The 25904-nt window shown below is 52.2% G+C and overlaps 1 protein-coding gene across 1 annotated transcript; it reads right to left on the bottom strand.

The window, feature by feature from the left end:
* Positions 1 to 386: 386 nt before the first annotated feature.
* On the bottom strand, positions 387 to 25670 carry CHMP1B (charged multivesicular body protein 1B). Its single transcript, XM_089665872.1, has 7 exons — positions 25437 to 25670; positions 22982 to 23128; positions 19526 to 19594; positions 19327 to 19434; positions 15698 to 15741; positions 11840 to 11912; positions 387 to 1547 (listed from the first exon to the last, which is right to left on the bottom strand). Exons 1-7 carry the CDS (start codon positions 25653 to 25655, stop codon positions 1503 to 1505), a joined length of 705 nt encoding a protein of 234 aa, XP_089521998.1. The 5' UTR covers positions 25656 to 25670; the 3' UTR covers positions 387 to 1502.
* Between the last annotated feature and the right edge of the window lie 234 nt (positions 25671 to 25904).

The following is a 25904-nucleotide window of genomic DNA, read 5'->3' as shown; positions in this document are numbered from 1 at the left end:
GATGGCGTCTGGGGACAGACCGGAGGGGTGGATGGAGTCTGGGGACAGACCGGAGGGGTGGATGGCGTCTGGGGACAGACCGGAGGGGTGGATGGAGTCTGAGCTCCTCCATATTCGTCAGGAGGAAACTCGCGGAAGCGCCATCACCGCCCACCGAACTCACACCCATCAGATGCGTCAGGAATTCTCAGGATGGACAGAGAGGAAATAAATCTTCGGATTGCTCAATGGAGGTTCCATAATAATTCGACCTGCCCTCGCTCCATCCGACTTTAGAGCATAGAATGGGGGTTTACTTTTATGATTTAATTTTCCTTGAAGAGAATTTGCTGTTTTTTTCTACACTCGGTCCTGTTCCGTCATCGGCCTGATAAATAATCACAGACTTTGTTCTTAGAGTTTATTGTAGTTGCTGAAAAGAGCAATTTTAAATACAAACTAAGCCATCAAAACACAACGAACGCACGCGGCGATGAGCCGGGTCTGAGCTCTTCCAATCACAGCAAGACAAACAGTATCATCAATGACCCTGGGAACTGCGGGGGCGGGACTATGTGCATAGCTGCCCAATCCAAGAGGACAGTATCATCAATGACCCTGGGAACTTCAGGGGCGGGACTATGTGCATAGCTGCCCAATCCAAGAGAACAGACAGTAACATCAATGACCCTGGGAACTGCGGGGGTGGGACTATGTGCATAGCTGTCCAATCCAAGAGAACAGACAGTAACATCAATGACCCTGGGAACTGCGGGGGTGGGACTATGTGCATAGCTGTCCAATCCAAGAGAACAGACAGCATCATTAATGACCCTGGGGACTGCGGGGGCAGGACTATGTGCATAGGTGCCCAATCCAAGAGAGTACACAGATCATCGATGATCCTGGGGACTGTGGGGACGAGACTATGTGCATAGGTGCCCAATCCAAGAGAACAATCAGTATCATCAATGATCCTGGGGGGTGGGACTATGTACATAGCTGCCCAATCCAATAGACCAGGGTGACTTGCAGAGGGGCAGAACTATGTGCATGGCATCCAATCCAGGATACTGTCCAATCCAGGACAGTATTATCAATGATCTGGGAGACTCCGAGGGGCGGAACTATATGTAAAGCTGTCCAATCCAGAAAAGAGAACGGGCAGTATCATCACTGTCCCGGGGGACTGCAGGAGGCGGGACTCTGGGCATAGCCATCCAATCTAGGAGAGAGAATCAGACTTCCTATTAAAGTGCTAGAAGAGACATAATCAATTCCCAGAGGAATGGGGTGGTCAGTGGTGCCCCGCAGGGGACGTCCCTCCTGCATCTTCATCAATATGGCGGATGGATGGCGAGGTCACCAGGCTCGGTTGGGTCTTTGATGAAGCCGTCAGTAAGGAAGCATCTTGGGGATATTATTTTTGTTTTTATATGGAAATATAGAAAGAAAACACATTTGGTATGTACCATATATACACAGCAAAATGCAGATAATGCACTTCGGGGAAAAGGCTCCGCCTACACCTGATCACGCAGACGCGCCAACCGCTGCGACAGCTCGTCCTGCAAGACAAACCGAAGGAATATTACAGACGAAGAACAATAAAGTCAGCCAGTTACAGTCACCTACCTGGTGATACATATTTAATGAATCCTCCATGACAGCACACAGGAGAGAGATCCGCTCCAAACATGAACACACCACGCACGCGCGCGCATGCACACACACACCACTCCCCCCCCCAGGACTTTAAAGGAGATCTCCTCCCTACCGCCTCAGATCAGAAACTAGCAAACCAAACCCTTCCCATACAATACAGAGAGAGGGATCTGCTGTCCTGGAGGATTCCTGGAAGATCAGACATAACTGACTGGTCTCAGCCATTCTCCAGGATGGCTCAGAGGATTCATGAACATGCCATTTATAACCAGACTGACAGCTATATGTTCAGGGGGCAAGAACCCCCCCCCCCCCCCCCGGGGCATGTCATGCTGAGAGTGAAAATGGGGGATTTCCTGAGCCACAGTCATGGGGGTCCCGTGCCGCCATCTTGGTTCTTTCTCAGTCAGTTGCCTCTTCCAGGTTCAGGTTGCCTGGCCCCAATGACAAGTCTGGTGCTGCCCTCCTGTGATGAGAGTCACTTTGGGTGGGGGGCCCATGGAACACAGCTCACTTTGGAGAGGTGGGGAGACCCGTCTCAACTCCCCATATCCCTCCTATGTGTGAGTCACCCTGTGCCTGTTAGAGGTACAGGGTGGTCTGTCCTGCTATTGTGTAGAGATGTCTAGGTGGGGAGTGGGGGTTGTTCATTGTTTAATGCCATGTGGTGTATCCCATTGTTCTATTGTGTGTCTTGCTTGGGAGCAAACTATTATGGGATGTATGTGTTTGTGTATTGGCTTGGTGGGGGGTGTCTGCTGTGTGTCTCGTTACTAAATGTATTGCCCCGCCCTGTGTGTATATCTTGTGTCTGTGTTAATATAAACTATTTCCTGGTTTCCTTCAAGTCTGGTGTTGTCTCGTCTTGTATGGCCAGCGGTGGTGTCCGGGGATCTGTGTTGGGACAGGGAAGCTGGAGTCTAACGGAAATACCCGAGTGCAGTCGGGGTCCGGTTCCTTTACAACCCCCCGGCCACTCTGCGTGGGCTCCTGTAGCCTCCTGGGATACATGAGGAGGGAGCTGATGGATCAGGACACATTATACCAAGCCATCAGCAGGCGGGTTGTTCGGGTTCTTGCACCTAGCCCCTTGATGATGCGCCACTGTACATACAGTGTGCAGGCGATTGCCCCAGAGCCTCCTGGGAGGACAGAAGTATCTCAGAAGGGTTTGGGAAGGGGGAGGTGGGAAATAAATGTAATATCTGTTTTATGAGGGATTGGGGGGATCCTCCTAGTCGCGTGCCCTAGTAGCGGATGACGGATCAGTATAAAGGGCCGGTATCATGTGACTACTATGACCAATCACAGCAGTCACATGACATTTGTACACAATGAATGGCATGCACAGCCATTCTTTGTGTACTTTTGTGATTATCTCTGCGATTGGTCACAAGGATCACATGGTACAGACATGTACCATGTGATTACCTGTGGCCAGTCACAACTCATCACAAGACTATTCAAAAAATGGCTGTATGGCTTATAAGCAATGATAATGTAATGTATATATATTCCCTCCTAGATTGTAAGCTCCAAGGAGCAGGGCCCTCGGGCCCCTCGTGTGTTGTATTGTTACTGTACTGACTCCCATTATATTGTACAGCGCTGAGCACACTGTTGGCCCCATAAACCCTGTATAGTAATATATATATCCTGGTCACCCCCCTCAGAGTAGTACAGTGTCACTATGGTAACACTGCACGGATCTGGTGAATGTTAAAAAAAAAAAATTTACAAAATTAAAAAAATTTACAACTTCAAAAAAAACTCGCTACGCCTTTTATTAAATAGCTCAGGGACTGTCTACTTTCCAAAAAGGGGTCATTTTGGGGGGTACTTGTACCGTCCTGACATTTGGGGGGATATCTGTACCGTTCTGACATTTGGGGGGATATCTGTACCGTCCTGACATTTGGGGGGATATCTGTACCGTCCTGACATTTGGGGGGATATCTGTACCGTCCTGACATTTGGGGGGATATCTGTACCGTCCTGACATTTGGGGGGGTACTTGTACCGTCCTGACATTTGGGGGATATCTGTACCGTCCTGACATTTGGGGGGGTACTTGTACCGTCCTGACATTTGGGGGATATCTGTACCGTCCTGACATTTGGGGGGATATCTGTACCGTCCTGACATTTGGGGGGATATCTGTACCGTCCTGACATTTGGGGGGATATCTGTACCGTCCTGACATTTGGGGGGATATCTGTACCGTCCTGACATTTGGGGGGATATCTGTACAGTCCTGACATTTGGGGGGATATCTGTACAGTCCTGACATTTGGGGGGATATCTGTACAGTCCTGACATTTGGGGGGATATCTGTACCGTCCTGACATTTGGGGGGATATCTGTACCGTCCTGACATTTGGGGGATATCTGTACCGTCCTGACATTTGGGGAATATCTGTACCGTCCTGACATTTGGGGGAATATCTGTACCGTCCTGACATTTGGGGGATATCTGTACCGTCCTGACATTTGGGGGGATATCTGTACCGTCCTGACATTTGGGGGATATCTGTACCGTCCTGACATTTGGGGGGGTACTTGTACCGTCCTGACATTTGGGGGATATCTGTACCGTCCTGACATTTGGGGGGGTACTTGTACCGTCCTGACATTTGGGGGATATCTGTACCGTCCTGACATTTGGGGGATATCTGTACCGTCCTGACATTTGGGGGGATATCTGTACCGTCCTGACATTTGGGGGGATATCTGTACCGTCCTGACATTTGGGGGATATCTGTACCGTCCTGACATTTGGGGGATATCTGTACCGTCCTGACATTTGGGGGGATATCTGTACCGTCCTGACATTTGGGGGGATATCTGTACCGTCCTGACATTTGGGGGATATCTGTACCGTCCTGACATTTGGGGGATATCTGTACCGTCCTGACATTTGGGGGATATCTGTACCGTCCTGACATTTGGGGGGGTACTTGTACCGTCCTGACATTTGGGGGATATCTGTACCGTCCTGACATTTGGGGGGGTACTTGTACCGTCCTGACATTTGGGGGATATCTGTACCGTCCTGACATTTGGGGGATATCTGTACCGTCCTGACATTTGGGGGGATATCTGTACCGTCCTGACATTTGGGGGATATCTGTACTGTCCTGACATTTGGGGGATATCTGTACCGTCCTGACATTTGGGGGGATATCTGTACCGTCCTGACATTTGGGGGGATATCTGTACCGTCCTGACATTTGGGGGATATCTGTACCGTCCTGACATTTGGGGGATATCTGTACCGTCCTGACATTTGGGGGGGTACTTGTACCGTCCCGACATTTTAGGGCCTCAAGAAATTAGATCAGCCGTCTCCATAACTTTCCTACAGACTAAATAAACACGGATTTGGGGTGTTTTCACCCAAGAAATGGAGCCGAATACGTTTTGGCCTAAATTTATGAAGAAAAATTATTTATCTGCAAAATTTTATAACAAAGACTAAAAAACCTTTTTTTTCCACATTTTCTGTATTTTTTTGTTTATAAAGCAAAAACTAATAAACCAGCGAGGTGATTAGATACCACCAGAAGAAAGATCTATTTGTCTACAAAAAAAACAGAATTGTCATCTGGTTACAATGTTGCATGGTGGAGTCCTTGTCACTGAAGGTGTGACAGTGGATTGGGCAGGAAGGGCTGGAAGTGTCCGGAACTGAAGGGGTTAAAGCTGAAGAGGATACAGAAAAGTCATCGGCTTCCCTTCTGCAGAATGATTTCTAGTCTGACCAATCACTCGTCTCTTCTCTCGGGTCCTAACATTCACATTCCCTGTTCAGTGACCGGACATCCCGGCCTCTCTGTGTTCTGCGGGACCACCAGTCACATGACCGCCCTCCTGACATCAGAACCGAAAGCTGGGCCTTTGTACCGCCTCTGCCTACCCAGCTCCGCCTATCCTCCTCCTGCTCCACCAATCCTCGCCCAGCTCCGCCTATCCTCCTCCTGTTCCACCAATCCTCGCCCAGCTCCGCCTATCCTCCTCCTGCCCCACCAACCCTCGCCCAGCTCCGCCTATCCTCCTCCTGCCCCACCAACCCTCGCCCAGCTCCGCCTATCCTCCTCCTGCTCCACCAACCCTCGCCCAGCACAGCCTGTCCTCCTCCTGCTCCACCAACCCTCGCCCAGCTCCGCCTATCCTCCTCCTGCCCCACCAACCCTCGCCCAGCTCCGCCTATCCTCCTCCTGCCCCACCAACCCTCGCCCAGCTCCGCCTATCCTCCTCCTGCTCCACCAACCCTCGCCCAGCACAGCCTGTCCTCCTCCTGCTCCACCAACCCTCGCCCAGCTCCGCCTATCCTCCTCCTGCCCCACCAACCCTCGCCCAGCTCCGCCTATCCTCCTCCTGCCCCACCAACCCTCGCCCAGCTCCGCCTATCCTCCTCCTGCCCCACCAACCTTCGCCCAGCTCCGCCTATCCTCCTCCTGCTCCACCAACCCTCACCCAGCTCCGCCTATCCTCCTCCTGCTCCACCAACCCTCACCCAGCTCCGCCTATCCTCCTCCTGCTCCACCAACCCTCACCCAGCTCCACCTATCCTCCTCCTGCTCCACCAACCCTTTCCCAGCTCCGCCTATCCTCCTGCTCCACCTATCCTTACCCAGCTCTACCTATCCTCCTCCACCAAGCCTCACCCAGCTCCGCCTATCCTCCTCCACCAATTCTCACCCAGCTCCGCCTATCCTCCTCCACCAATTCTCACCCAGCTCCGCCTATCCTCCTCCACCAATTCTCGCCCAGCTCCGCCTATCGTCCTCCTCCACCAACCCTCGCCCAGCTCCTCCTATCCTCCTCCTGCTCCACCAACCCTCGCCCAGCTCCTCCTATCCTCCTCCTGCTCCACCAATCCTCACCCAGCTCCGCTTATCCTCCTCCACCAATCCTTGGCCTGCTTCGCCTATCCTCCTGCTCCACCTATCCTCACCCAGCTCCGCCTATGCTCCTCCTGCTGCACCTATCCTCACCTAGCTCCGCCTATACTCCTCCTGCTCCACCAATCCTCGCCCAGCACCGCCTATCCTCCTGCTCCACCAATCCTCACCCAGCTCCGCCTATCCTCGCCCAATTCCTACCCCCGAGGAGCACAGCCATGTAAAAACACACAGGAGTGAAAAAAAAAGAGAAGAAATGAGTAAAGAAGTGAAGATGAAAACAGGGTTCACAGGGGGAGAGGTGGAAACACATCGGTGCAGTGCCAGGGCAATGTCCATTACCGCCCCCCAGGTGTAAAATGTAAAGTGCTCCCCCTGCCTATGATCTGTGAACTTCCTCAGCAGCATAGTTCGCAGGCCCTGGCCTTTTTGCCCCCCACCCCCCCCTAGTTCTGCCTACCCCCTGGCCCGCCCGGCGCTGTGTCTGAGACATGGATATGATGGCGGTCTGCAGTCCGGAGCTGTGATCTGCTGCCATTATCAGATAACTGACACATACAGCACTCTGCTCTACTGCCATTTATTTACAGAAGATAAAAGGCAAGATAAGTGGCAGTTTCACAAGCTGGATCTGAATGGAGGTTCTGTCTGTTAACCCTTCACACATGGAGCAGAGAATCCGTGCAATATACTGCCATTACCACCCCCCCCCCCCCACAGGAGGTGACTGATCTCCGCTCTTATTTCTTTACAGAAGATAAAAGCTGAGTGCACTATATGTGGGTGACGGAGTCCGCACATCGCAGGTCCGGGCTGCCAGCATCCTGATGTCTCAGATGAGTCTCTGCTTCCCCCTAATGTAATGTGAACGATGGGATCCACCACTGCCGGGCTGTACATTTACCCGATTCCAGGGCTGGCCAATGTACATTTACCCGATTCCAGGGCTGGCCAATGTACATTCACCCGATTCCAGGGCTGGCCAATGTACATTCACCCGATTGCTAGGCTGGCCAATGTACATTCACCCGATTGCTAGGCTGGCCAATGTACATTTACCCGATTCCAGGGCTGGCCAATGTACATTCACCCGATTGCTAGGCTGGCCAATGTACATTTACCCAATTCCAGGGCTGGCCAATGTACATTTTCCCAATTCCAGGGCTGGCCAGTGTACATTTACCCAATTCCAGGTCTGGCCAATGTACATTCACCCGATTTCCAGGGCTGGCCAATGTACATTCACCCGATTTCCAGGGCTGGCCAATGTACATTCACCCGATTTCCAGGGCTGGCCAATGTACATTCACCCGATTTCCAGGGCTGGCCAATGTACATTCACCCGATTTCCAGGGCTGGCCAATGTACATTTACCCGATTCCAGGGCTGGCCAATGTACATTTATCCGATTTCCAGGGCTGGCCAATGTACATTTATCCGATTGCCGGGCTGACCGATGTACATTTGCCCGATTGATCCTGCTGGAAGCGACTGACAGCGGCTCCCGACAGCAAGGTTATGACAGGCCTGACACTCCCTTCCAGGAGTAAAAGACAGCGGCTACTGATAGCACGGGATGACAAGGCTGATGTACACCCCGCCCAGTCCTGCTGGAAGCGACTGACAGCGGCTTTGACAGCAAGGTATGATGGGCCTGACACACCCTCTGCCCTTCCAGTAGTAAAGGACAGTTGCAAGGAATGATAGGGCCACCATGTCCCCGGCCCTTCCAGGAGTGACTGAGAGCAGCACCCAATAGTAAGGGATGATAGGGCCACCATGTCCCCGCCCCTCTAGGAGTGACTGACAGCGGCACCCAATAGTAAGGGATGATAGGGCCACCATGTCCCCGGCCCTTCCAGGAGTGACTGACAGCGGCACCCAATAGTAAGGGATGATAGGGCCACCATGTCCCCGGCCCTTCCAGGAGTGACTGAGAGCAGCACCCAATAGTAAGGGATAATAGGGCCACCATGTCCCCGCCCCTCTAGGAGTGACTGACAGCAGCACCCAATAGTAAGGGATGATAGGGCCACCATGTCCCCGGCCCTTCCAGGAGTGACTGAGAGCAGCACCCAATAGTAAGGGATGATAGGGCCACCATGTCCCCGGCCCTTCCAGGAGTGACTGAGAGCAGCACCCAATAGTAAGGGATGATAGAGCCACCATGTCCCCGCCCCTCTAGGAGTGACTGACAGCAGCACCCAATAGTAAGGGATGATAGGGACACCATGTCCCCGGCCCTTCTAGGAGTGACTGACAGCAGCACCCAATAGTAAGGGATGATAGGGACACCATGTCCCCGGCCCTTCTAGGAGTGACTGACAGCAGCACCCAATAGTAAGGGATGATAGGGCCACCATGTCCCCGGCCCTTCTAGGAGTGACGGACAGCGGCACCCAATAGTAAGGGATGATAGGGCCACCATGTCCCCGCCCCTTCTAGGAGTGACGGACAGCGGCACCCAATAGTAAGGGATGATAGGGCCACCATGTCCCCGCCCCTCTAGGAGTGACTGACAGCAGCACCCAATAGTAAGGGATGATAGGGCCACCATGTCCCCGGCCCTTCTAGGAGTGACGGACAGCGGCACCCAATAGTAAGGGATGATAGGGCCACCATGTCCCCGCCCCTTCTAGGAGTGACGGACAGCGGCACCCAATAGTAAGGGATGATAGGGCCACCATGTCCCCGCCCCTCTAGGAGTGACTGACAGCGGCACCCAATAGTAAGGGATGATAGGGCCACCATGTCCCCGGCCCTTCCAGGAGTGACTGACAGCGGCACCCAATAGTAAGGGATGATAGAGCCACCATGTCCCCGCCCCTCTAGGAGTGACTGACAGCAGCACCCAATAGTAAGGGATGATAGGGCCACCATGTCCCCGGCCCTTCTAGGAGTGACGGACAGCGGCACCCAATAGTAAGGGATGATAGGGCCACCATGTCCCCGGCCCTTCCAGGAGTGACTGAGAGCAGCACCCAATAGTAAGGGATGATAGGGCCACCATGTCCCCGCCCCTTCTAGGAGTGACTGACAGCGGCACCCAATAGTAAGGGATGATAGAGCCACCATGTCCCCGCCCCTCTAGGAGTGACTGACAGCAGCACCCAATAGTAAGGGATGATAGGGCCACCATGTCCCCGGCCCTTCTAGGAGTGACGGACAGCGGCACCCAATAGTAAGGGATGATAGGGCCACCATGTCCCCGCCCCTCTAGGAGTGACTGACAGCAGCACCCAATAGTAAGGGATGATAGGGCCACCATGTCCCCGGCCCCTCTAGGAGTGACGGACAGCGGCACCCAATAGTAAGGGATGATAGGGCCACCATGTCCCCGGCCCTTCTAGGAGTGACGGACAGCGGCACCCAATAGTAAGGGATGATAGGGCGACATGTCCCCGCCCCTCTAGGAGTGACTGACAGCGGCACCCAATAGTAAGGGATGATAGGGCCACCATGTCCCCGCCCCTTCTAGGAGTGACGGACAGCGGCACCCAATAGTAAGGGATGATAGGGCGACATGTCCCCGCCCCTCTAGGAGTGACTGACAGCGGCACCCAATAGTAAGGGATGATACAGCCGACAAATCATGGGCACTGGCATTGGCTGGATGCTGCAGACGGGACTCTCCCCATCTCAGCATAGATACAAAGGAGGTGCTGTGAGCCGCAGTCACATGACCAGCTACAATCCTGCGAATACGGGACAGATTGATACAAATAAAAAATGACGACTTTGGTTACTAATAAGGATTGCAATGGGGATAAGACGGGGAAATTCACATAACAACAAGGCCAACTGACATGCAGGGTGGAGTGTCAGAGGAGGGGACCAGCCGGGAGGGGGGATCAGCCGGGAGGGGGGGGGACCAGCCGGGAGGGGGGGGGGACCTGCCGGGAGGGGTGGAGACCAGCCGGGAGGGGGGGGGGGACCAGCCGGGAGGGGGGGGGGGGACCAGCCGGGAGGGGGGGGGGGGACCAGCCGGGAGGGGGGGGGGGGGACCAGCCGGGAGGGGGGGGGGGACCAGCCGGGAGGGGGGGGGGACCAGTCGGGAGGGGTGGACCAGTCGGGAGGGGTGGACCAGTCGGGAGGGGTGGACCAGTCGGGAGGGGTGGACCAGTCGGGAGGGGGGGGACCAGCCGGGAGGGGGGGGACCAGCCGGGAGGGGGGGGACCAGCCGGGAGGGGGGGGACCAGCCGGGAGGGGGGGACCAGCCGGGAGGGGGGGACCAGCCGGGAGGGGGGCACCAGCCGGGAGGGGGGCACCAGCCGGGAGGGGGGCACCAGCCGGGAGGGGGGGGACCAGCAATCTTCCACTCTCTGAGGGAGCACAGACATATAAAGTGGTTGTAAACCTCAGACATGAAATATGAACAAAGCACATCCCTCTGTAGTGTGTCCTTGTCTCAGTCCAGAGCACTGAGTGTCATTTCTGTCTGCTGCCTCCTTCCTCTGCTCTCAGAATGAGTCACTATTGACAAGTTTTTCCGACACCAAGAGAAAAATGGTGACAGGGGGAGAAGCTCCAGCACACAGCCTGTGATTGACAGCCTTAGCTCTGTTCCTGTAAGCTGTGTGAAGGGGGAAGGGGGTGTCTCTTTCCTCCAATCAGCTCTCAGAGCTCGCCTCACTGATGTAACAATAGCTCCCCGCCCCCAGAGCTGAGAGATCCTGTGTAAACTCTGCACTGTGAATGGATATAGGGGAAAGATAGTACAGATAAAAAGGTACAACTTATGTAGGAGGATTTGGAGAGATCCTGTGTAAATTCTGCACTGTGAATGGATGTAGGGAAAAGATAGTACAGATAAAAAGGTACAACTTATGGAGGAGGATCTGTATATCACCTGAGGCCAGTCACTTCACTGAGTATATGGAGGGTTTGCAACCACTTTACCAATAGACTCTCTTGCACCATCCTCCTGTCGGTGGCGGGGCCTGTGCACACCTGACCAGGGGTGGACTGACCATTTGAGCACTCGGGCGTGGCCCGAGGGCCCGTGGTCAGTAGGGAGCCCCAGTGAGATGCCCCTGATACCTTTAATTGGCTTTTTCGGGTGTTGGCGAGGACAAAGGGGCCCCATGATCCCCTATTGCCCGGGGGCCCCATGAATTGTCAGTCCGCCCCTGCACCTGACTATATCCACTGTGCAGCAGTGATGAGGTTTCTGAAGGGGAGGAGGATACCCTGTCTGGTGGGCGGAGCTATGTGTTGTCCTGGACGATGACCACCAGGGAAGGGATTGGGTGTCGCATTTCTATGAAGTCTATGAGGATGAGACGTCTCACCTGTTCTGTAGATGCTACACTGGTTCCTACAGAGCCCGTCTGTCCCTGAGGAAGCTCCATGTTCAAGTCGAGTCTGGAAACACAGAAAGACAACACATGAGTGACAGATATTCAGCCAATCACACAGCATCCGGATACAATCAGCCAATCAGATTAGGAACTGCACTGCAAAGTGACAGCTGCAATCTGGGCATTGGCTGTGTGACGAAAAAACAGACAGTTCTTATTTCAGATACTTTGTAACAGTTTTGTACAGATATATAGTAGTAGCTACACCATATTGCCGAAAGTATTGTCCCCGCCCCCCATATCATGTGATTCAGGTGTTCCAATCCCCTCCCGATCATGTGATTCAGGTGTTCCAATCCTCTCCCAATCATGTGATTCAGGTGTTCCAATCCCCTCCATATCATGTGATTCAGGTGTTCCAATCCCCTCCCTATCATGTGATTCAGGTGCTCCAATCCCCTCCATATCATGTGATTCAGGTGTTCCAATCCCCTCCCCATCATGTGATTCAGGTGTTCCAATCCCCTCCCCATCATGTGATTCAGGTGTTCCAATCCCCTCCCTGTCATGTGATTCAGGTGCTCCAATCCCCTCCCAATCATGTGATTCAGGTGCTCCAATCCCCTCCCAATCATGTGATTCAGGTGCTCCAATCCCCCCCATATCATGTGATTCAGGTGTTCCAATCCCCTCCATATCACGTGATTCAGGTGCTCCAATCCCCTCCATATCATGTGATTCAGGTGTTCCAATCCCCTCCATGGACACAGGTGTATACAATCCATCCCCTAGGCATGCAGACGGCTTCTACAAACATTGGTGAAAGAATGGGTCGCTCTCAGGAGCTCAGTGACTCCAAGCGTGGTCCCGTGATAGGTGGCCACCTGGGCAATAAGTCCATCCGTGACATTTCCTGGCTACTAAATATTCCACGCTCAACTGTTAGTGGGATTATAACAAAAGTGGAAGCCACTGGGAACAACAGCCACTCAGCCACCAAGTGGTAGGCCACGTCACATGATAGGGCGGGGTCAGCGCATGCTGAAGCGCACAGTGCGCAGAAGTCACCAACTGTCTGCAGAGTCAATAGCTAAAGACCTCCAAACTTGGTGTGGCCTTCAGATGAGCCCAACAACAGTGCGTAGAGAGCTTCATGGAATGGGTTTCCATGGCTGAGCAGCTGCATCCAAGCCTTCCATCACCAAGTGCAATGCAAAGCGTCGGATGCCGTGGTGTAAAGCACGCCGCCACTGGACTCTAGAGCAGTGGAGGCGTGTTCTCTGGAGGGACCAATCACACTTCTCTGTCTGGCAATCCGATGGACGTGTCTGGGTTTGGCGGTGGCCAGGAGAACGATACTTGCCTGACTGCATTGTGCCAAGTGTAAAGTTTGGTGGAGGGGGGATTATGGTGTGGGGCTGTTCCTCAGGGGTTGGGCTTGGCCCCCTAGTTCCAGTGAAGGGAACTCTTATGGGACAATTTCCTGCTCCCACCTTTGTGGGAGGAGTTTGGGGATGGCCCCTTCCTGTTCCAACATGACTGCCCACCAGTGCACAAAGCAAGGTCCATAAAGACATGGAGGAGCCAGTTTGGGGTGGAGGAACTTGACTGTCCTGCACAGAGTCCTGACCTCAACCCCATAGAACACCTTTGGGATGAATTAGAGCGGAGACTGCGAGCCAGGCCTCCTCCCCCGACACCAGTGCCCCTCCCCCGACATCAGTGCCTGACCCGACAAATGTGCTTCTGGAAGAATGGTCCAACCTTCCCATAGACACCCTCCTAAACCTTGTGGACGGCCTTCCCAGAAGAGGCAAAGGGCGGGGCCAACTCAATATTGAACCCTACGGACTAAGACTGGGGGGCCATTACAGGTCATGTGTGTGGAAAGGGAGGGGCCAACTCAATATTGAACCCTACGGACTAAGACTGGGGGGCCATTAAAGGTCATGTGTGTGGAAAGGGCGGGGCCAACCCAATATTGAACCCTACGGGCTAAGACTGGGGGGCCATTACAGGTCATGTGTGTGGAAAGGGAGGGGTCAACTCAATATTGAACCCTACGGACTAGGACTGGGGGGCCATTAAAGGTCATGTGTGTGGAAAGGGCGGGGCCAACTCAATATTGAACCCTACGGACTAAGACTGGGGGGGCCATTAAAGGTCATGTGCATGGAAAGGCCAGCGGCCCGATACTGCGGGCAAAATGGTGTCTATACGGGGGGCGGGGACAATACTCGGGGCAATGTAGTGTACATACGGGGGGAAGGGGGGGGCGGGGACAATGTAGTGTATATACGGGGGGGGGCGGGGACAATACTTCGGGCACGGTGACTACACTGCCGATACACCGTAAGCCCCAGAGGAAGGATCTACAAACCTAAACATGGTTTCTTGCTGCATCAGAGGAAGGGAATTTCCTTCATTCAGAAGCCAGAGGGAGATTTAGAGCCACTGGGGCAAAGGAGACAATATTCATGGGGTGGGGGAGGAGGCCGAACCCCTTATAGGAGAATGGGGGAGGGGAATGGGAGCTGTAAAGGGTCTCTGATTCTGTAAGGGGGTCTCCAATGCTGCACCTGTTCAGGAGAATAAGGGGGAGGGGTCTGTGAGCTATAGGGGGCCTCCAATGCTGCACCTGCACAGGAGAATAGGGGGAGTTGTCTGAACTATAGGGGGTCTCCAAGGCTGCCCCTGCACAGGAGAATAGGGGGAGGGTCTGTCAACTATAGGGGGTATCCAAGGCTGTCCCTGCACAGGAGAATAGGGGAAGGGGTCTGTCAACTATAGGGGGTCTCTAGTGTTGCCCCTGTACAGGAAAATAAGAGGAGGGCTCTGTGAAATGCATCAAAGCTGATTGGACGATGCTTCACAGTACAGGTGGACAATGATCCAAAACACACTGCAAAAGCAACCCAGGAGGAAGGAAAAGAAGTGGAATATTCTGCAATGGCCGAGACAGTCATCTGATCTCAACCCCATTGAGCAAAACTAAAGGAAGAAAGACCCCTAACCATGGCTTCCAGACTTCAGGCAAAGCATCAGAAAGGAGGAAGCCCAGTCTTTGGTCATGTCCATGGGTTCCAGACTTCAGGCAAAGCATCAGAAAGGAGGAAGCCCAGTCTTTGGTCATGTCCATGGGTTCCAGACTTCAGGCAAAGCATCAGAAAGGAGGAAACCCAGTCTGTGGTTATGTCCATGGGTTCCAGACTTCAGGCAAAGCATCATGGTAACAAGCACATAATGAGCTCTTCCCTCCTTGTGGACACGATGACGTCATCTTGGCATTTCTATCCGTCATTATTCATGTCTTTACATTGTATCATATTCATCTTTACCATCTGCTATGAGGTGCTGAGTTTTGCCTTTACATGCCAGCGGCTCCCCATCATTCTCCTATGATATTGGGGTGCGCTCGCTCATGCATTTGTTATGTGTATACAGACGGTCGCGGTCCCTGAAACTTGTGCCTGATATTTATGTTCGACCCCTTGGACTAAAGCTGAACGTCTGCGCTTCGCATTCATTCCGATTGTTTGGTTTCAATTTATTCTGGTGGCTTACAGAGCCAAAAGGATGAAAATTGTGTCCGTGTCCAATATATACATATGTTGTGTAGGAGGAGATCGGACCCCTTCCAGAGGAACAATGAGGGCTTGGGGGGGGGGGGTCTTTCAGCTGTCTGGGGGTCTTGCACAGAGATTGTGTAGATAGAGGAGGTCCTGTGACAGAGGGCTTTGAGCATACGGTCCCTGACAAGGGGAGAGATGCAGAGGAGGAAGACCTCCGGATAGCAGTCGGGGGAGGGGAAATCAACGGATCGACTTCTTATACCGAAGAATGACTCACCCGGCTTCATCCGCCATCTCCTGTAATAGATTGTCCACCTGACCCTGAAATCAGAGAAGAGAGATTGTGACGGATCAAAGTTCTGATAGATATCTACAAGCAGGAAGAGAATCAGTACCAGGGACCACACACAGAGATCAGTCAGAGATCAGGGACCGCACACAGAGATCAGGGGCCACACACACACACACACACACACACACACACACACACACACACACAGAGATCAGGGGCCGCACACAGAGATCAGGGACAGCACACAGAGATCAGTCAGAGATCAGTGACCACACACAGAGATCAGTCAGAGATCAGGGACGGCACACAGAGATCAGGGACCGCACACAGAGATCAGTCAGAGATCAGAGGCGGCACACAGAGATCAGGGATCACACACAGAGATCAGGGACGGCACACAGAGATCAGGGACGGCACACAGAGATCAGGGACGGCACACAGAGATCAGTCAGAGATCAGGGACGGCACACAGAGATCAGTCAGAGATCAGGGGCGGCACACAGAGATCAGGGACAGCACACAGAGATCAGTCAGAGATCAAGGGCGGCACACAGAGATCAGCGACCACACACAGAGATCAGGGGCGGCACACAGAGATCAGGGACGGCACACAGAGATCAGGGGCGGCACACAGAGATCAGGGGAGGCACACAGACATCAGGGGAGGCACACAGACATCAGGGGAGGCACACAGACATCAGGGGCGGCACACAGAGATCAGGGGCGGCACACAGAGATCAGGGGCGGCACACAGAGATCAGGGGCGGCACACAGAGATCAGGGGCGGCACACAGAGATCAGGGGCGGCACACAGAGATCAGGGACGGCACACAGAGATCAGGGACGGCACACAGAGATCAGGGACGGCACACAGAGATCAGGGACGGCACACAGAGATCAGGGACGGCACACAGAGATCAGTCAGACATCAGGGGCGGCACACAGAGATCAGTCAGACATCAGGGGCGGCACACAGAGATCAGTCAGACATCAGGGGCGGCACACAGAGATCAGGGACGGCACACAGAGATCAGGGACGGCACACAGAGATCAGTCAGAGATCAGGGACGGCACACAGAGATCAGTCAGAGATCAGGGACGGCACACAGAGATCAGTCAGAGATCAGGGACGGCACACAGAGATCAGTCAGAGATCAGGGACGGCACACAGAGATCAGGGGCGGCACACAGAGATCAGGGGAGGCACACAGACATCAGGGGAGGCACACAGACATCAGGGGAGGCACACAGACATCAGGGGCGGCACACAGAGATCAGGGGCGGCACACAGAGATCAGGGGCGGCACACAGAGATCAGGGGCGGCACACAGAGATCAGGGGCGGCACACAGAGATCAGGGGCGGCACACAGAGATCAGGGACGGCACACAGAGATCAGGGACGGCACACAGAGATCAGGGACGGCACACAGAGATCAGGGACGGCACACAGAGATCAGGGACGGCACACAGAGATCAGTCAGACATCAGGGGCGGCACACAGAGATCAGTCAGACATCAGGGGCGGCACACAGAGATCAGTCAGACATCAGGGGCGGCACACAGAGATCAGGGACGGCACACAGAGATCAGGGACGGCACACAGAGATCAGTCAGAGATCAGGGACGGCACACAGAGATCAGTCAGAGATCAGGGACGGCACACAGAGATCAGTCAGAGATCAGGGACGGCACACAGAGATCAGGGAGGGCACACAGAGATCAGGGAGGGCACACAGAGATCAGGGAGGGCACACAGAGATCAGTCAGAGATCAGGGGCGGCACACAGAGATCAGGGGCGGCACACAGAGATCAGGGAGGGCACACAGAGATCAGTCAGAGATCAGGGACGGCACACAGAGATCAGTCAGAGATCAGGGACGGCACACAGAGATCAGTCAGAGATCAGGGACGGCACACAGAGATCAGTCAGAGATCAGGGGCGGCACACAGAGATCAGTCAGAGATCAGGGACGGCACACAGAGATCAGTCAGAGATCAGGGGCGGCACACAGAGATCAGTCAGAGATCAGGGGCGGCACACAGAGATCAGTCAGAGATCAGGGACGGCACACAGAGATCAGGGGCGGCACACAGAGATCAGTCAGAGATCAGGGGCGGCACACCGACATCAGGGGCGGCACACCGACATCAGGGGCGGCACACCGACATCAGGGGCGGCACACCGACATCAGGGGCGGCACACCGACATCAGGGGCGGCACACCGACATCAGGGGCGGCACACCGACATCAGGGGCGGCACACCGACATCAGGGGCGGCACACCGACATCAGGGGCGGCACACCGACATCAGGGGCGGCACACCGACATCAGGGGCGGCACACCGACATCAGGGGCGGCACACCGACATCAGGGGCGGCACACCGACATCAGGGGCGGCACACCGACATCAGGGGCGGCACACCGACATCAGGGGCGGCACACCGACATCAGGGGCGGCACACCGACATCAGGGGCGGCACACCGACATCAGGGGCGGCACACCGACATCAGGGGCGGCACACCGACATCAGGGGCGGCACACCGACATCAGGGGCGGCACACCGACATCAGGGGCGGCACACCGACATCAGGGGCGGCACACCGACATCAGGGGCGGCACACCGACATCAGGGGCGGCACACCGACATCAGGGGCGGCACACCGACATCAGGGGCGGCACACCGACATCAGGGGCGGCACACCGACATCAGGGGCGGCACACCGACATCAGGGGCGGCACACCGACATCAGGGGCGGCACACCGACATCAGGGGCGGCACACCGACATCAGGGGCGGCACACCGACATCAGGGGCGGCACACCGACATCAGGGGCGGCACACAGACATCAGGGGCGGCACACAGACATCAGGGGCGGCACACAGACATCAGGGGCGGCACACAGACATCAGGGGCGGCACACAGACATCAGGGGCGGCACACAGACATCAGGGGCGGCACACAGACATCAGGGGCGGCACACAGACATCAGGGGCGGCACACAGACATCAGGGGCGGCACACCGACATCAGGGGCGGCACACCGACATCAGGGGCGGCACACCGACATCAGGGGCGGCACACCGACATCAGGGGCGGCACACCGACATCAGGGGCGGCACACCGACATCAGGGGCGGCACACCGACATCAGGGGCGGCACACCGACATCAGGGGCGGCACACCGACATCAGGGGCGGCACACCGACATCAGGGGCGGCACACCGACATCAGGGGCGGCACACCGACATCAGGGGCGGCACACAGACATCAGGGGCGGCACACAGACATCAGGGGCGGCACACCGACATCAGGGGCGGCACACCGACATCAGGGGCGGCACACAGACATCAGGGGCGGCACACAGACATCAGGGGCGGCACACAGACATCAGGGGCGGCACACCGACATCAGGGGCGGCACACAGACATCAGGGGCGGCACACAGACATCAGGGGCGGCACACAGACATCAGGGGCGGCACACAGACATCAGGGGCGGCACACAGACATCAGGGGCGGCACACAGACATCAGGGGCGGCACACAGACATCAGGGGCGGCACACAGACATCAGGGGCGGCACACAGACATCAGTCAGAGATCAGGGACTGTACCTGTGGGGTAGTCAGTGTTGTCGTGTTGCTCATGGAGTCCTCCATCTGTTGGGTCTGAACATCGAGGGTCTCGAATTGGTGCTCAAATTTGTCCATTAATGCGGAGATCTACAATGAAGGAATCAGGATGTGATCTTCAGAGAAATACAAAAAAAAATAAAAAATCTTCAAACACGAGAATTTCTCCTCCACATCTCACCTTCTCCAGGTTCATACTCTTCAGTGTGGCGTCCATCGATTTCACCACTCCGGCCATCGACTTGGTGACCTGGAATAGAGGACGAATAAAGCAGATAAACCACAAAGCAAGGAGGTCCCGAGTCCCCTATACAGATCCTATCACTAGAGGGGTCACCGGCAGGAGGAAGGAGGTCCTGATTCCTCTATATAGATCTTTATATCACTAGAGGGGTCACAGGCGGGAGGAAGGAGGTCCCGATTCCCCTATATAGATCTATCACTAGAGGGGTCACCGGCAGGAGGAAGGAGGTCCCGAGTCCCCTATACAGATCCTATCACTAGAGGGGTCACCGGCAGGAGGAAGGAGGTCCTGATTCCTCTATATAGATCTATCACTAGAGGGGTCACCGGCAGGAGGAAGGAGGTCCTGATTCCTCTATACAGATCCTATCACTAGAGGGGTCACCGGCAGGAGGAAGGAGGTCCTGATTCCTCTATATATCTATATCCCAATAAAATCAGCTCCAGATAGATCATTGGTGTCAGTGGGAGGAATAGTGCCCCATCATTGGTGTCAGTGGAAGGAATAGTGCCCCATCATTGGTATCAGTGGGAGGAATAGTGCCCCATCATTGGTGTCAGTGGGAGGAATAGTGCCCCATCATTGGTGTCAGTGGGGGGAATAGTGTCCCATCATTGGTGTCAGTGGGAGGAATAGTGCCCCATCATTGGTGTCAGTGGGAGTAATAGTGCCCCATCATTGGTGTCAGTGGGAGTAATAGTGCCCCATCATTGGTATCAGTGGGAGGAATAGTGCCCCATCATTGGTGTCAGTGGAAGGAATAGTGCCCCATCATTGGTGTCAGTGGGAGGAATAGTGCCCCATCATTGGTATCAGTGGGAGGAATAGTGCCCCATCATTGGTGTCAGTGGGAGGAATAGTGCCCCATCATTGGTGTCAGTGGGAGGAATAGTGCCCCATCATTGGTGTCAGTGGGAGGAATAGTGCCCCATCATTGGTGTCAGTGGAAGGAATAGTGCCCCATCATTGGTATCAGTGGGAGGAATAGTGCCCCATCATTGGTGTCAGTGGGAGGAATAGTGTCCCATCATTGGTGTCAGTGGAAGGAATAGTGCCCCATCATTGGTGTCAGTGGGAGGAATAGTGCCCCATCATTGGTGTCAGTGGGAGGAATAGTGCCCCATCATTGGTGTCAGTGGAAGGAATAGTGCCCCATCATTGGTATCAGTGGGAGGAATAGTGCCCCATCATTGGTATCAGTGGGAGGAATAGTGCCCCATCATTGGTGTCAGTGGGAGGAATAGTGTCCCATCATTGGTGTCAGTGGAAGGAATAGTGCCCCATCATTGGTATCAGTGGGAGGAATAGTGCCCCATCATTGGTATCAGTGGGAGGAATAGTGTCCCATCATTGGTGTCAGTGGAAGGAATAGTGCCCCATCATTGGTGTCAGTGGAAGGAATAGTGCCCCATCATTGGTGTCAGTGGGAGGAATAGTGCCCCATCATTGGTGTCAGTGGGAGGAATAGTGCCCCATCATTGGTGTCAGTGGAAGGAATAGTGCCCCATCATTGGTATCAGTGGGAGGAATAGTGCCCCATCATTGGTATCAGTGGGAGGAATAGTGCCCCATCATTGGTGTCAGTGGGAGGAATAGTGTCCCATCATTGGTGTCAGTGGGAGGAATAGTGTCCCATCATTGGTGTCAGTGGGAGGAATAGTGTCCCATCATTGGTGTCAGTGGAAGGAATAGTGCCCCATCATTGGTGTCAGTGGGAGGAATAGTGCCCCATCATTGGTGTCAGTGGGAGGAATAGTGCCCCATCATTGGTGTCAGTGGAAGGAATAGTGCCCCATCATTGGTATCAGTGGGAGGAATAGTGCCCCATCATTGGTATCAGTGGGAGGAATAGTGCCCCATCATTGGTGTCAGTGGGAGGAATAGTGTCCCATCATTGGTGTCAGTGGAAGGAATAGTGCCCCATCATTGGTATCAGTGGGAGGAATAGTGCCCCATCATTGGTATCAGTGGGAGGAATAGTGTCCCATCATTGGTGTCAGTGGGAGGAATAGTGCCCCATCATTGGTGTCAGTGGGAGGAATAGTGCCCCATCATTGGTGTCAGTGGGAAGGTAAGATACCAAGGGACAGATAAAGGAACGCAAAGGGCCGCAGTTTGGAGACCGCTGGTATAGAAGCGAATGACAGTGTCATGATATAGAAATCGGGATTTGGAGATCAGTGGCCTATCAATTCATTTGTGAATACTCCTTGGAATCCAGTTGGTTCCTCCGGGATTTGGGCTGCTACCAGCATTTCCCAGCTGCCCTCCACCTTCCTCCTCGTGGACAGATATGACAGCTCAGCCAAGCGGAGAATCTGCATTCCTGAAAGATCAGGACTACGCATGTGCCACAGGAGGGCCAGGCTGGGCCTGAACATCTCTTAGCCCTTTCAGGTGCGGGTGCAACTTTAATATATTTTTATTTATTACATAGGAACCAAAAGCCCCCCCGTGATACTCTTCTGTCGTGACAGGTTCTCTTTACTGTTCTGCTGTGACAGGTTCTCTTTACTGTTCTGCTGTGACAGGTTCTCTTTACTGTTCTGCTGTGACAGGTTCTCTTTACTGTTCTGCTGTGACAGGTTCTCTTTACTGTTCTGCTGTGACGGGTTCTCTTTACTGTTCTGCTGTGACGGGTTCTCTTTACTGTTCTGCTGTGACAGGTTCTCTTTACTGTTCTGCTGTGACAGGTTCTCTTTACTGTTCTGCTGTGACGGGTTCTCTTTACTGTTCTGCTGTGACAGGTTCTCCTTAGTGAGACCTCAGAGTTGTACCGCCCCCCAATGTCTCCCCTGTCCTCTATTAAAGTGAATGCAGCACGGATCATACTCCAGTCACTTCTTCCCCGGCCACAGCGACCAGAGAGAGAAACACCCTGGACCCCGGCGGGATGGAATCTAAGCCCCTCCTGCATTTTTATCAGCCAGCCAATGGATTTTCTCTGGTCTCCCTTTACCTGGCAACACCCTCCATGCAATTCCTGAACACACAAGTGGGAAACTGGAGCCCGACAAACATGGGGGTGGGGGGGGGGGGTGCATGGAAGCGATCAGAAGGCTATACAGTTGCCCAATTACTTTCACACAGTGTGGTCACCATAGAACAGGAAGTGTGTTGCTGGCAGGATCAAAGGAAAAAAAAAAGAAAAAAAAGAAAACTAATGCAGCCGCCACATCGAAGGACTGATAATCTGCAATATCTGACATTTCTCTTCCCTAGATACACTTTATCTTTGCAGCCGTCATTGGTATGAATATCCGACAACATAAAATGCGGATTTCACCGCCATCCATGAAGAGGTCGCTCTACGGGCCGCAGAATGTGAACAAAGAGCGCAGGAACGCAGCGTGCGTCATAACCCGCTGAACCCGCACTGCCTGCCCCGCTCACCTTGCCCATGGTCACCGCTGTCTGCACTCTCGCCGCTACCGCGTCCACTCTGGCGCTCATCCGCAGGAAGTTTATGCCCTGATTCTTCTGCCGGATGGCGTTCTCCGCGTGGATGCGAGCGATCTCCGTATTCCCCTTCTGAATCGCCTGCAGAGAGCAACATCCGCGGAGCGAGAGAGACCGTCAGAAAAGAGAAAACAACAACAACATCCTGAGTGTCCGATACAAGAATAATAATAATAACAACAACAACAACGACATCCTGAGTGTCCGATACAAGAATAATAATAATAACAACAACAACAACATCCTGAGTGTCCGATACAAGAATAATAATAATAACAACAACAACAACGACATCCTGAGTGTCCGATACAAGAATAATAATAATAACAACAACAACGACATCCTGAGTGTCCGATACAAGAATAATAATAATAATAACAACAACAACATCCTGAGTGTCCGATACAAGAATAATAATAATAATAATAAATAATAATAACAACAACAACAACAACGACATCCTGAGTGTCCGATACAAGAATAATAATAATAATAATAATAATAACAACAACAACAACAACATCCTGAGTGTCCGATACAAGAATAATAATAATAATAATAATAATAATAACAACAACAACAACAACAACGACATCCTGAGTGTCCGATACAAGAATAATAATAATAACAACAACAACAACGACATCCTGAGTGTCCGATACAAGAATAATAATAATAACAACAACAACAACGACATCCTGAGTGTCCGATACAAGAATAATAATAATAATAATAACAACAACAACAACGACATGCTGAGTGTCCGATACAAGAATAATAATAATAATAAAATATAATAATAATAATGTCTGATATCGGACTATGTACAATAATAACAACAACAACAGCCTGACTGTCCGATACAAGAATAATAATAATAATAACAACAACAACATCCTGACTGTCCGATACAAGAATAATAATAATAATAAAATATAACAATAATAATAAGTGTCTGATACCAGACTATGTACAATAATAATAATAAATAATAATAATAATAATAATAATAATGTCTTTTAGTGTTCCATACTCAGCTATGTATAATAAAATGAGTTTTCCATACCTGGCTGTGTATTATAATAATCATAGTGTCTGATACCAGAGTATGAAGAATAATAACAATGTCCTGAGTTTTCCATAACCGGCTAAAAATAATATTAATAATGATAATAGTGTCCTGAGGGTCTGATCCCGGAGTATGAAGAAGAATGTCCTGAGTGCTCCATACCCAGCGATATATTATAATAATAATAATAATAGTGTCCCGAGTGTCTGACAGATGACTGTGAAGAATAATATTAATAATAATAATGTCCTCAGTGGTACATACCCAGCTATATATAGTAGTAATAATTATTAGACCTAGTTTGGTATCAGACACTCGGGACATTATTATCATCATTATTATTATCAGTATTATTATTCTTCTTAGTAAGGTATCAGACATTATTATTATTATTATTATTATTATTATTATTATTAAGGTATTGGACACTATTATTATTATTTTTATTAAGGTATTGGACACTATTATTATTATTAAGGTATTGGACACTATTATTATTTTTATTATTATTTTTATTATTATTAAGATATCGGACACTATTATTATTATTATTTTTATTATTATTAAGGTATCGGACACTATTATTATTATTATTATTTTTATTATTATTAAGGTATTGGACACTATTATTATTTGTTATTAATATTATGCATAGCTGGGTATGGAACACAGAGGACATTGTTATTATTATTATTATTATTATGTCCTGAGTGTTCCATACCCGGCTAGGTATAATAATAATAGTGTTCAATACCTGACAATGTACAATAATAATAGTAACAACAACATCCAGAGTATGAATAATAATAATGTCCTCAGTGTTACATACCCAGCTATATAATATTACTAATCATAACAACACAGTGTCCAATACCTGATGATAATAATAATACTCCTTTTGTGTAGAGGTGCACTTTAACATTCTTTGATGGACAGACAACAACATTTTTTGGTCTCGGAACATCTCAGATGAGGCAAAAATAAAATGAAACTCTCCGTACAGCGGGAAGGGACGCCGGGAAGGGACGGTGGGAAGGGACAGCGGGAAGGGACAGCGGGAAGGGACACGGGGAAGGGACACGGGGAAGGGATGGGGTATGTGGACCCGGCCTGTGAAGGAAGTACACCGAGCCCAATGGGGGAGTCTGAGCCGTGTACTCTTTGCCAGTCTGGCTTTTCCTCCCCCAGGCAGTGATGCATTATGGGAATGGTGGTAATCTCAGCGGTAGGTCCTCCTATCAGGGGACGAAGAATACGTAGGAGTAGGGTGTGTGGCGGGGGGCCCCTTTATGTGACATTTGTGGTTTCCCGTTTCCTCACCTTCTTGATCTTGGCCTTCTCCGTCTTCTCCTCCTTGTCGCATTTCTTGGCGTTGCGATGAAGTTCTTTGGCCGCAAACTTCAGATTGAAGAGGTGTTCTGGGTGAGATGTGTTAAGGATCGGAACCGGCAGATGAATTGTACAAAACACAGAGAATCCCGAGGACAGACATGACCGATACAAGGCGGTGCTCAAGGTATCAAGACTTTCAAAAGCCATATCTGAATGCTTAGAGAAGAAAACCTGAGGACTGGGAAAGTCCCACAGAAACAGAAACCTGGCCGTTCCCGGCTCAGCATACGGACAACATATATCCATCCGACAGAACACATTTACATACATGAAAAAAGCGTGTCTTGATAACATTCCAAGCAAACTACGAAAAGCAAAGATTTGCCCAAAGTGCCCCCCTCAGTGGCCTCCCCCCAGTGGCCTGAGGCATCATGAGGGCCTCACGTTACATAGCTG

The sequence above is a fragment of the Staurois parvus genome, unplaced genomic scaffold, assembly GCF_062004578.1.
Source record: "Staurois parvus isolate SC_StPar_1 unplaced genomic scaffold, SC_StPar_1.0 ptg002386l, whole genome shotgun sequence".
Lineage (NCBI taxonomy): Eukaryota > Metazoa > Chordata > Amphibia > Anura > Ranidae > Staurois > Staurois parvus.
The sequence above is the reverse complement of the archived record's forward strand: the minus strand, read 5'-3'. Positions and strand labels throughout refer to the sequence as shown.